Genomic DNA, 12,802 nt, shown 5'->3' with positions numbered 1-12,802 from the left:
TTAACGTTGTCGAGTAATAAATAAACAATGGAAAAGTCTAAGTTTTTGTTCACGTGAAATGCGAGTATGAATTAATGAATTATGTAAGATAATCAAAAAACTTGCCGACGCAACAATATATTTACTGCTGGTAATTTTGATTAAATTGTTACAGGCGTCCAATGACACGAGCGTCATGAATTGTTTTCGAAGCAACAATGCGGGCGTAATGTTATGTGGGCGAGTACTTCACAGTTTCAAACCCATGACATAATGTATTATACTTTTTATCTGTACTCTATACATAATGATGTCCTGAAAAATTGCGGCCACGGTGGCCCATCTCAAGAGACACAATCCACCTGCGCTGGACACATAATAGTGCACACTAGAGTATGCGCAAACACAGGTGCACTCTCTATTCCGTCACTGTCCTTCCGTGTTTTTTTTTTTTTTTTATATCGCCGGGAGGGCAAATGACTCTACTTCACCTGATGGTAAGTGGTAGTAGAGTCCAAACGCGACAACGGCCAGTACAGACGGGAAAAACGTTCTGCACTAGCCGCCTTCGCCCTGCCGGCCCGCAAGATGCCTCTTCACACCTCCTCTGAAGGAACCCGGGTTATAAGAGGAGGGGAATACGTGAGCTGGTAAGGAATTCCATTTTTTGGAAGTGCGACAAAGAAAGGAGTTGCCAAATTTCTTTGTTCGCGATGGAATTGATGTCACAGTTAGGCGGTGACATCGAGAACCAGCTCGCGTGGACTTAAGAAGGAAGGGGGAAGCAGGAATTAGAGAGAATAATTCCTCAGAGCACTCGCCGTGATACAGTCGATAGAAAGCGCTCAGTGCTGCTATCTCACGACGCAATTGTAAAGGTTCAAGGGTGTTTGTGTTGGATTTAATATAACATTACGTAAACTACGACCCGCGAGTCTGTGAGACAAAGCGACGAAGCGACGCATATATACTACTCGTACAACTTGTGTATTATATATAAAGGTTAATATAGATTGTACTACCGTTCGCCCGCGGCTATTATGCGCGTTTTATGTTAAGTCTCTTTGCTTATATGTTTTTATTTTTTATTTTATAGTAAGCCAACACAATGTACAATGTTTTTACATGTCTGTCCCAGAAAATAACAACTCCAAATAATGACACCTAATTAACACTACATGCAATTTCACAATTTCAGCTTCGCTCCCGAACCGAACCGAAACAGCCTGTGAATGTCCCACTGCTGGGCTAAAGACCTCCTCTCCTCATTTTGAGGAGAAGGTTTGGAGCTTATTCCACCACGCTGCTCCAATGCGGGTTGGTGGAATACACATGTGGCAGAATTTCAGTGAAATTAGACACATGCAGGTTTCCTCACGATGTTTCCCTTCACCGTAAAGCACGAGATGAATTATAATCACAAATTAAGCACATGAAAATTCAGTGGTGCTTGCCCGGGTTTGAACCCACGATCATCGGTTAAGATTCACGCGTTTTTACCACTGGGCCATCTCGGCCATCTCGCTCACTCCAACTTAACATTTTTAAAGATATCGCATAAGCAAAACAAAACGTATACAAATCAATTAAAAAAGAATAAAGAAAAAATATATATAAAAATAAATAACAAAAATAAAAATTTTTAACTAACATATTATAATAAAAGATTTATACACAGAAACGCAAAAAAAAAGAATTAATGAACCATTCGTGGCAGTACTTTAACATTTAAATATGCAATCCGTCAGAGCATTATTTTACTTTAAATTTGTATGCTTCCATGCCATCACCAAAACAAATTAAAATGCGCCTCTTTATAAACATTATTATACGTTTTAAAGGCCCTATTTAAAGGCGCTGTTATGCCTATATTTGTTCGTGAAAACCGACATTTAAAAGTCGGTATGTTCACAAATCTTGAACTATGTCTCGTTATGGCCAATTTTATTTCACTGAAAAGATCGGGGCAGTCTATATTACCTGATATGATTTTATGTAGAAAACGCAAATCCATCACATCTCTGCGACTTGCAAGTGTGCTCATGTTGTAATATTTTAACAAATCAGTGTACTTTTTCAAATAATTTTTTTTTTGTCCTTAGAAGACAACAATTTTAAAAACTTTTTTGTACTCTTTCTAACCTGTCCTTATGAATTTGATAAAACGGATTCCATGCAACAGAGCAGTATTCCAATTTACTTCTTACGAATGAATTGTACAAAGTAACCATTGAATTTGATTTCTTAAATTTTTTTGTGTTTCATTTGATAAATCCTAGCGCAATCAATGACTTACTTATAAAGTCGTCAATAAAATAATTCGCGGGATAAAATTCATTTTTGAATCAATTATTATTCCTAAATCTTTTATTTGGTTTACTTTCTTTAGAATACAATTTTATATGTTATAATAATAATTAATTTCTGAGATGTTAAATAAGGGTATATGCAATCTCTATTCCAAATTTCAATACAATCCGTTCCGTTTGCGTGAAAGAGTAACGAAGATACATCCTCAAAGACGTTCGCGTTTACAATATTAATAGGATTTGCTACCAGCACTAAGTCTACTCAACGAACTGGATTAAACCGGTTTTTAATTCAAAATTTGACACACACATACTTACTGGGTTAAATAATACTTGTAAAGGCTGTCCTTATGAAGTACTAATAGTACTTACAACATACGTATAATAATGCGGTTAGTCTACATAGAGATACTATGTGGACGTTTGTTAACTCTAAAGAAACTATAATACGAATTTATTCTTTAAATCAAATTATTATCAACGTTGAACAGAAAACTAACTGATGGTAGACCTGATAACGCGAGGTCATTTAGATAAAATTTCCGACCGTGAGAAAACGACTCTCGCACAAAAATGTTAACTAAAATCAATGACTAAAACTGTCCAGAAAATTGTACAGATAAATGTGATATATCTTCGAATAACAGCACTCATGATAGCACAGGTTTATACCTTATGGTTTTTATTACCTATTATTATTTTAAGTATTTTTATTGTTCCTTGCCCGGGTTTGAACCCACGATTATCTGTTAAGATTCACGCGTTCTTACAAATAGGCCATCTCGGCTTTAAAATAAACTTTGAAAGTAATAAATAACGACGTACCGTAACCGTAACAGCCTGTGAATGTCCCACTGCTGGGCTAAAGGCCTCCTCTCCTCTTTTTGAGGAGAAGGTTTTGGAGCTTATTCCACCACGCTGCTCCAATGCGGGTTGGTGGAATACACATGTGGCAGAATTTCAGTGAAATTAGACACATGCAGGTTTCCTCACGATGTTTTCCTTCACCGTAAAGCACGAGATGAATTATAATCACAAATTAAGCACATGAAAATTCAGTGGTGCTTGCCCGGGTTTGAACCCACGATCATCGGTTAAGATTCACGCGTTCTTACCACTGGGCAAATAACGACGACTTCTAAACAAACACAAAACGCAATCATAAAAACTATTGTAATTGGGTTATTTATTAAAAATTTAAAATGTTTGTTTTAATATATGTATATAACAATAATGTAGTAAAACTCAGCCAAGCCCAAAGAGAATTTATTAACAACTGATTCGTTATTATTATGGCAATTAAGTTAGTTTATTGGTTAAGTTTATCAAAACGCTGCTCTTAGTAGAATGAAAACATGAAATCGGATTGTTAATTGTAATTAAGAAATACCAAAAAAAACTCAATGATCTATCAGCTTGTGCCTACAGTGCTAATCCTTACTAATATTATAAATAAAGTTTGTTTGTTATGCTTTTACGTATAAACTATTCAACCGATCATTATTAAATTTTGCATACATATTGTTAAGAGTACAGAAAAGGACTAGATACATAGGACAGAACATCTGCAAAACAAACGGCCGTCTAACTCTTAAAACTATTAAATCGTACAGGAAGCTCCTCGTGTGTTCATCTTGTATTGTACTATATCTTTTTATATTAGAAAAAATCCTTACACATACAATGACGTATAAGAGTGATGTGCGTGTGATCAATACGATTAGTTTATTTCAAAACAATCAGCGCCAATGAAACGAGCGTTTCACGACCGAGCTCACAGTACAAATTATTTTTCATCATAAACGTTTAGATACATATTATTAGATACTCCACTATATGATAATTTTATTTTTTATTGATTATCTATGTAATTACGTATTTACATAAGAAAAGTAGTATATGTAGTATATCAGTTGTCTGGTTTACATAGTACGAGCTCTGCTTAGTTTGGGATCAGACGGTCGTGTGTGAATAATGTCAGATGGTCGTGTGGGATATTATTATACAATAGATTCATCATGGATATATTCGAAAGTTTTTCAAAACCACCAAACATATTAATTATAAAGTGTTGATACTTTTAACTTGGTTAAAGTTCTATAAAAATAACCCTTTAATGGGATACTTTGTGTCAAATAATAATAGAACTAAAGTTATCGGATAGGAGGCGAATATCAATAAGTACTATGTAAGCGTTTATGTTAGCTGTTTTACTATAACTTAAAAAGGAACCCGATTCTATATTAAAAATATTTGTTTTTGAAATTTCTATGACTGTAACGCAATTTAAATCATCGACATCAGTTGCTGTTTTTGAGCAATAAATCATAAAAAAGTATAACTATGATGACAGTTTAATAAACATGATTTTCCATCTGCCCCCATAAACAACGGTATTATGGTGGCAGATACGATCTTTAATGTTTCTTTTGGCACTATTATCAATCACGAGCAGTAATTTTGCTCGCCAGCTCCCCTAACCACGGTATGATTTACGTGAAACAAATTATTTTAAAATAATTAAGTTGAATTGTTCGAATGCGGTCCTTGTCACATATAAAAAAAAACTAAAAAAAATTAAAATCTATTACGTCCGTACGTATGACGATTATGTACAACAAAAGATAAAATTATTATTTTAACGTAACATAACGGGATATCCGTAATTTAATTCCAGCAAAAATCATTTAACGAGTTCACAATAAAACGCAATGTTAAGCGCTTCTATACAAAATGTAATTGTCCTTAATTGTTGTGCGCGTGCGTCGATTAAACAAAAGTTTTTTGAGTTGAGTTAGCGCAACAAGCTCTTCGGCCCCATCAATATTAATAGAACCGAGTCTAACTGCAGTTAACTCGATACAGTTTATTTCTTACGTTTATGATATTATCATAGTGATAAAATAGTTGAAATCGAATTTTTACGACTTAATAAAGTGATGAGTGAGCTCCATATGCATCCAATATCCAAGTCTTGTTTTTTTCATCAAACGCTACTGTAACGTTTTAACAAATATTATCATGTATTTGATGTAATAATAAAATAAAATACTGATTTCTGACAGACATATACATATAGACAATATTTATGATAAGTTTTATAAATTAATATAACATCTCAAGCTACTGAAGCTAGGATTGGAATCGCGATTCAAACGAGAAACGCTGCTAACATTCTTGCCATCCAGCCCCGACCATGGGGTAGACCCAGAGGAATTTTTATTTACATAGCCGTCTGACTTCTCCGAGTCTTCAAGATACACAACATTACACGACTATCGTCAACAGTTTAGACAATTAGAATAATAATTTACAAAATGATATTTTTTTTCAAACTTGAAACAGACCTTTTATCTTAGCACTAAATCTTTTATTGCTTGTAAATATAATAATTTGTAAAAAACAAATATTTACTAGTTTTTTTTTACGAATAAAAACTTTCTCTACGTTACCTTTGCGAGTTGTGAATTTATCCATTTAGCGAATGTCTTCTTTTGTACGTCCTCCCGCTCATCTGTAATATAAAGAGGAAAGATTACAATAATTGCAATACCGTGTCATGACTTTATTACACATGTATCAAGATCAACGGTATTTTTTAATAGGAAGACAACGTTGCATACAATATTAACATAGTCTTATAGGTAACAAATATATATAAAAAGAATCATCAAAATCATTTTATAATTGGCGGATTTTTTTTTTATATTCGCCGGGAGGGCAAATGACTCTACTCCACCTGATGGTAAGTGGTAGTAGAGTCCAAACGCGACGACGGCCAGTACAGACGGGAAAAACGTTCTGCACTAGCCGCCTTCGCCTTGCCGGCCCGCAAGATGCCTCTTCACGCCTCGTTTGAAGGAAATCGTGTAACAGACATACAAAAACATACAGTCGAATTGATAACCTCGTCCCTTTTTTGAAATTTGAACAGTTATGTGGACGAGCATATGGGCTACCTGACGGTAAGTGGTCACCAACGACCATAGGCACCCATTAGCATTGTAAGAAATGTTAACCATCGCTTACGTCGCCAATGCGCCACCAACCTTGGGAACGAAGATGTTATGTTGTGCGTTTAATAACACTGGCTCATTCACCCTTCATATCACTCAACAATACCAAGTACTGCAGTTTACGGTAGAATATCTGATGAGTGGGTGCTTGGCCCAGGCGAACTTGCACAAAGCCCTACCATCGTCGGTTGAAAAGAAAAAATAACAATATATTGTATGCCTCACTTAAAGGATAACTCAGCATGCTTAATCTTGCAAACGTTACTTCATAAATTTACTTATACAAATGAGAATACACCACAAAAAAATATAACTGTTAAATACTAAAAACCAATGACTATACAAAATAAACACCAAATAACAAGGAATAAATGAGCATGACTACGATATGAGCATTAAAAAAAATATATTTTAACTTTTAAATTAGACAATATGTCTGTGGTGAAAAAGTTGTCCCACCTGTGGGACATTTGGAGATTGTTTACTTACTTACTTGTTACTTTACTTAAGATATTGTATATATATAATTAATTAGTCACTTTGCAGATTAGCAGTTAGGCATAAACACTAAGATTCAGATTTTATGTATTGTGTTAGACTATGTCTAAAGTTATGTAATAAACGAATGCCTTGTTACATGATTCTTCGCAATGGTATATCGAGCCAACTAGCACCTCCCAAGTCTTCAAGAGAGTCAACATTACACAACTTTAGCACTTAAGACACAGAAATATCTAGAACAATTTTCAAAATGGCTCTCATGTTGAGGCCTGAGGATAATGTTTAGACTAACGAATATTGCGCACTATGAGAATAGAATTCTTTAACAAGACGCCGGTAAGTATTAACATATAAGTACAGTTGGCGCAAAAAGGTCGTATGTGAAGATTCAGTACTTTAACATGATAGCATATAAGCTATTTTGTAATATTCATATAGCGCTCTTAATATCTTCTTAACTAATATATGATGTAAATAAAAATTAACGGCTTGATATCTATTTAGTTAGTAATCAGCTAAACAATGCTGCGTCTTTTTCTTTCGAATGTCAAATCAATGATGATAGAGAGAGATATCAATGTTTTACCAAACAATCTCTTTTGGAAATTCAAGCCTAATTTTTACATAAGACTTTCTAGGTTGTGAAAATGATGTCAAGTTGTAATTTATCTTTACGATTATGTATTTATGACCTCGTTGGTCTACTGTCTAGCGTATAAGGTTGCAGATCCCGAGGGCCTGTGTTTAAGTCTGAGCCAGTTAAAAACTGTTGAATTTTTGTGTCAAGAATTTCTCCGGAGTTTGGAAGTTGGTTGATAGAACAGAATACCTCCGAAAAGATAAAATCATCTTACCCGTGAACTCTCAGTCATGACGGATTGCCGTCCCTTCTTTGGATATATTGGGAATAAATAATACCCGGGCAAGCACCACTGAATTTTCATGTGCTTAATTTGTGATTATAATTCATCTCGTGCTTTACGATGAAGGAAAACATCGTGAAGAAACCTGCATGTGTCTAATTTCACTGAAATTAGACCAACCCGCATTGGAGCAGCGTGGTGGAATAAGCTCCAAACCTTCTCCTCAAAAAGAGGAGAGGAGGCCTTTAGCCCAGCAGTGGGACATTCACAGGCTGTTACGGTTACGGTTTATTGTTAAATGTAAAGCTGTTTGTTTGTTTTTTGAACGCGCTAACCTCAAGATCTACTATGCTGATTTCGAAATTTTTTTTGAGGTTATATATTATATAACACGATCCACGGAAGTGGAGCAGTGACCTTAAACGCGGATGAAACAGCTAATCTTTAATATGTAACTGTAGAAATTTATTACATAAATTTAAAAAAGTCCTCCATTTAGACAGCTATCTATTAATAAGACTCGACACGCTTATTAAATTCCGTCACGTGTAACCAACCCGCATTAGAGCGGTGTGGTGGAATAAGTTCCAAGCTTCCTCTTTAATAAGACAGGCTTTTGCCAAACATAGACATATATAGGCTTTGACTGCTTAACACACAGATTTTATCAAGGAAATAATATCTCGGAATATAGTCGAGTAACTACGAAATCCTTTGATTTATTATATATTATATACTAGCGCTTTATCCGCGACTTCGCTCGTATCATTTGAATTGCTGAACCAATTCCCATAGAACTTTCTTCAAAAATAAAGGATTTTCATACAAACTTACATACATTAACAGTAATACAGTAGTTAAATTTTCAAATATTCTTTCTTTGTACTAACCTAATGAGTATAAAGAACCCATATTCAATTTTTACCCCAGTAGCCTGTGTTTTGGTGTAAGTCAGTCAGTTATTATTTTATGTATTCATTATAGATAATAAAAAAACTATGTGTACATTTACAAAAGTCGTATGTATAAATACCAACACGATCTCGAAATATAATCGGTAATTACTTAACGCCCGGTGAAAATGTACGCAGGAAATGTGACTCGGAAATTACATTGACAGACGTGCTTGCCTGTTATCGCTACTACTTCAAACGAATTTCATTTAAACTTGTTTCATAGTAGAATCACTTGAATGAAGATAGTTTCAAGCATTTTACTTCAGATAATTTTTATTACCACTGTTTTAAGACTATCGTCCATAATATGATAGTAATCGACACCTATTTGAAACGAATCGTAATTAACATATTTATTAACTTAGTTTTTATTGGCCACAATATAAAAAAATATATACTCGAAAGAAAAGATAAAACTGTAAACCATGCAATTCGGCTTTATCACTTACAATGATCTCTACGAGCGAACTTTATTAAGAATTTAGGCAGAATGAAAACGATCAGTGTGCACTAACAGACGAATATATACATAAGTTAAATATTTATTTTTAAATATTATCTGTCTATTTTTACACCAAGAATGACTTCATAGATTTAAACGAACACACGTACAATTGCAAATTATATTCATCTAAAATTACAGTAGAATTGTTGATTTAACGATGAACTTTACGCTTAGAACGACATAACACTATACATATTCCCAGGGACGATATTATTTAAATTATTTGATGAAAGTAAACACGTTTTATATAACAATCTTGTCAAAATCAGCTGATTAATGTCACTGTATCCACGGAATATAATGTTTTATGTAAATAGCAAGCACTCTCACTAGCAACTGTACGAACATACATCGTAAACTAATACGGAGTATGAACATGCTGATTCCGTTAGATCCGCTCCAGCGATCATTACTGCACCGCTCCTTTGCAGCCTTGACCTCGACGGAATTTAAAAAAAAAAACACAATTTATGTGACAAATTATCACAATGTTTATGATTGTATTGTCTACTACATTTTACTGTTGTCAATGTTGCAAATTTTTAACAGAGCTATCTAAATGTTAAATAGAAGCGAAGATGTACAAGAATAATGCCTCTGTGTGATGGAAGCAACAAAAATATCGGAACAGACCATTAATTATTAACATACAAAAAATATATATAAATTAAAAACCAAATTCAAATTTTCCACTAAAACGTTCTCTTCATGTATAAAATATTCAATAAAAAAGTATCCATAAACATCGGTTCGTAATTGACAAAGATCGATATCTTTTCATCCGATGATAACATTCACAGAAAACCAAAAACCATTTGGATTGAACCTTTGAATTTTTGAAGTAAATAAAAATAAAAGAACTAGGGTCTCGTCAGCGTTTAAGGCGAAAGAGGTGTTAGGTATACAGGGTTCAATGGTTTAACTGTGAAAGGGTATCGGAAAGACTTACTTTCGCATTTATAATATGAGTTATAGATTATTTAATAAGTATATGCATACTCTTAGGTATATGAAAATTGATATTGCACGAATTATATACCATCAAGATGTTGTTATATTCGGAACTCTGTTTACCAACGTCTATAATGGTTATCTTAGCGCTGCTTTTATCATAAAATATTCCAAATTTAGACTAAATATAATATTTAAACTGTAAGTCGAGATTCAATTAAGGTCATTTTTTGCTTACTTAACATCTTGTTTTTTTTATTAAATAGGTAGGCGGACGGCCAAATGGGCCACCTGATGGTAACTGGTAACCACCGCCCATAGACATTGGCGCTGTAAGGAATATTAAACATTACTTACATTGCGCCACCAACCATGGTAACTAAGATGTCATGTCCCTTGTGACTGTAGTTACACGAGTTAACTCAACCTTCAAGCCGGAACCTAACCAGACGGGCTTGCTCAAGGCCCTACGGATTCTCTTAATATTTTAAAACATTAAACATATTTAACTTCGTTGTTTTTTCTATTTATCTATTTTGAATGGGCCACCTGGCACCTGGTGTATATAAACCACCACACATAACAACAATGCACCACAACGGGTTCTAATATGTCGCTTGTGCCTATAATTATATTGGCTCACGCTGCATTGAAATCGTAGAACACGAGTATTGTAATTTTAAGCAGATTTTAAAAAAGGGGGTTTAATATTGTTTGTGTGTGTGCGGGTATAACTCATTTGTTTATCAGGCACATCTCGATATCATTTCAATTTTCATATAAAAACATGATAATGAGATTTGATGTGAAAAATTTAATGAAGGAATTTTTTTTATTATTATATTTGTTTATTTTTTCATAGATTAATTGGTATTAAAGTAGCTAAGTGTAATGTGCAGAAGCCGATCACGTGCTGGATGCCATACATTCCCCGCCACGCTGCGCTGCCCGCAAGCCGGCTTCAGGTCCGCTTGATTTCTCCTAGCAAAAAGTAACTTGATTCCATAAACGTCTTGGCTCAACTTATTTCATTCGAAAATTTAGTTTAAAGTTTATTGCACGTTGTTTATAAATGTCCTAATATTTTTTTATGCATAAAAATATTGGGATGAGTATTTATAGATCTTTGACATGATTACAGGTATCAATAAAAAAATATTTATATTTTTTCCATGACAAGTATTTCAAAGTATCAATGCATTATGCATTGTAAATCAGTAAGTCCATATTTCTCGATGGCGTTATGCATATCCAATACTAACGGCTCGGGCGACAGCTACACGTCGCGTCAGCCGTCCAACTTGCCTATCCTTTAATCTACCATATGGATCTTTTTTGTAGTATTATAAATCACTTCGTCAACTTCGTTATATTTAAATAAATAAGTAATGAAACAATATACTGAATTCGCTTTACTATCTATTAATTAAGTGATTGGGTTTATAATTTTTTTTGTCTAACAGTACAGTAACAGTAACAGCCTGTTAATGTCCCACTGCTGGGCTAAGGCCTCCTCTCCCTTTTGAGGAGAAGGTTTGGAGCTTATTCCACCACGCTGCTCCAATGCGGGTTGGTAGAATACACATGTGGCAGAATTTCAATGAAATTAGACACATGCAGGTTTCCTCACGATGTTTTCCTTCACCGTTAAGCACGAGATGAATTATAAACACAAATTAAGCACATGAAAATTCAGTGGTGCTTGCCCGGGTTTGACCCCACGATCATCGGTTAAGATTCACGCGTTCTTACCACTAGGCCATCTCGGCTTCTTTTTTTCTACTTTTTTTTTTTGTCTACTTATATATAAATTGATTACGATGGTAAACAAATAATAATAATTAGAAAATGATAAAATGTCCTCAATATCAAGGATATGTTATTATAATGTGTTAGAAATATTTATTTATGTACTTCATTTAATATATTTAATAATTACATATTTCTATATTGCATTTGATTTAATAGAAATATAATCGGTTTCAGAACGTCATTGGTATTGTTTGGTAAAAAAAAAAGTTAAAAAAAATAGTTTTTCCCGCGCAAATATAAAAAACGAAGAACTGAATGATTGTCATCGAATTAACAATATATGATATTTTGTTATTATTAAATTTAAAATATATCATAAGTTATTATATTAAAGATATTAAAATTAACACATAATAAAATTTATTACTTCTACTGGTGTATTTATTAAATGCTAATATATTGTAAATGTTACGTGATAATAAGAGACGGAGACATGATCGTGATGGAAACGTCTATTGGTGCTGGAAGTGCGAATTTAAATAGAAGTAACGACCAAGTGGCGATGAATTAAGGTGATAGTATTTTACACAGTACTTGAAATATTAGGTTCATTTGTCTGTGTGCGGTGATTGAATAATAAATAATATCATTAAAAACAAAATTTATATTATAGATTAAGGCTTTAAATCCAAAGAGGTCAGTTTTCCACATCGATCTAACGGCCCGACTTAGTTGTCGCGTCAGAAGTAATCTGTCCAGTATTCCCGTTAATGTATTAATCAATCTACCCACAATCACTACTCGGCATCATAACACTAAACTTATGTACAAATAAATCAGCTTGGAGACGTTTTTTTGTTTGTAGTGGTGAACATACAGTGACTAAAACCGAAATAAACCAGTATGCGCTAGTTTAGACTGCCTAGAATTCTCGCATAAGTATAAGTGTCAATTTGGTTATTATTGTTTT

At 33.8% G+C, this 12,802-nt stretch overlaps 1 protein-coding gene across 2 annotated transcripts in view; it reads right to left on the bottom strand.

The window, feature by feature from the left end:
* LOC126776464 (dystrophin, isoforms A/C/F/G/H) overlaps positions 1–12,802 on the bottom strand; it is a 568,446-nt gene that overhangs the window by 547,349 nt on the left and 8,295 nt on the right. For both annotated transcript variants that reach the window (XM_050498980.1, XM_050498981.1), the window contains exon 2: positions 5,741–5,802. In XM_050498980.1, the coding sequence (XP_050354937.1) occupies positions 5,741–5,802 (62 nt within the window). The remainder of the gene's footprint in view (positions 1–5,740; positions 5,803–12,802) is intronic.

This window comes from Nymphalis io, chromosome 20 (assembly GCF_905147045.1).
Source record: "Nymphalis io chromosome 20, ilAglIoxx1.1, whole genome shotgun sequence".
Lineage (NCBI taxonomy): Eukaryota > Metazoa > Arthropoda > Insecta > Lepidoptera > Nymphalidae > Nymphalis > Nymphalis io.
This window is presented reverse-complemented; position numbering and strand designations above follow the sequence as displayed.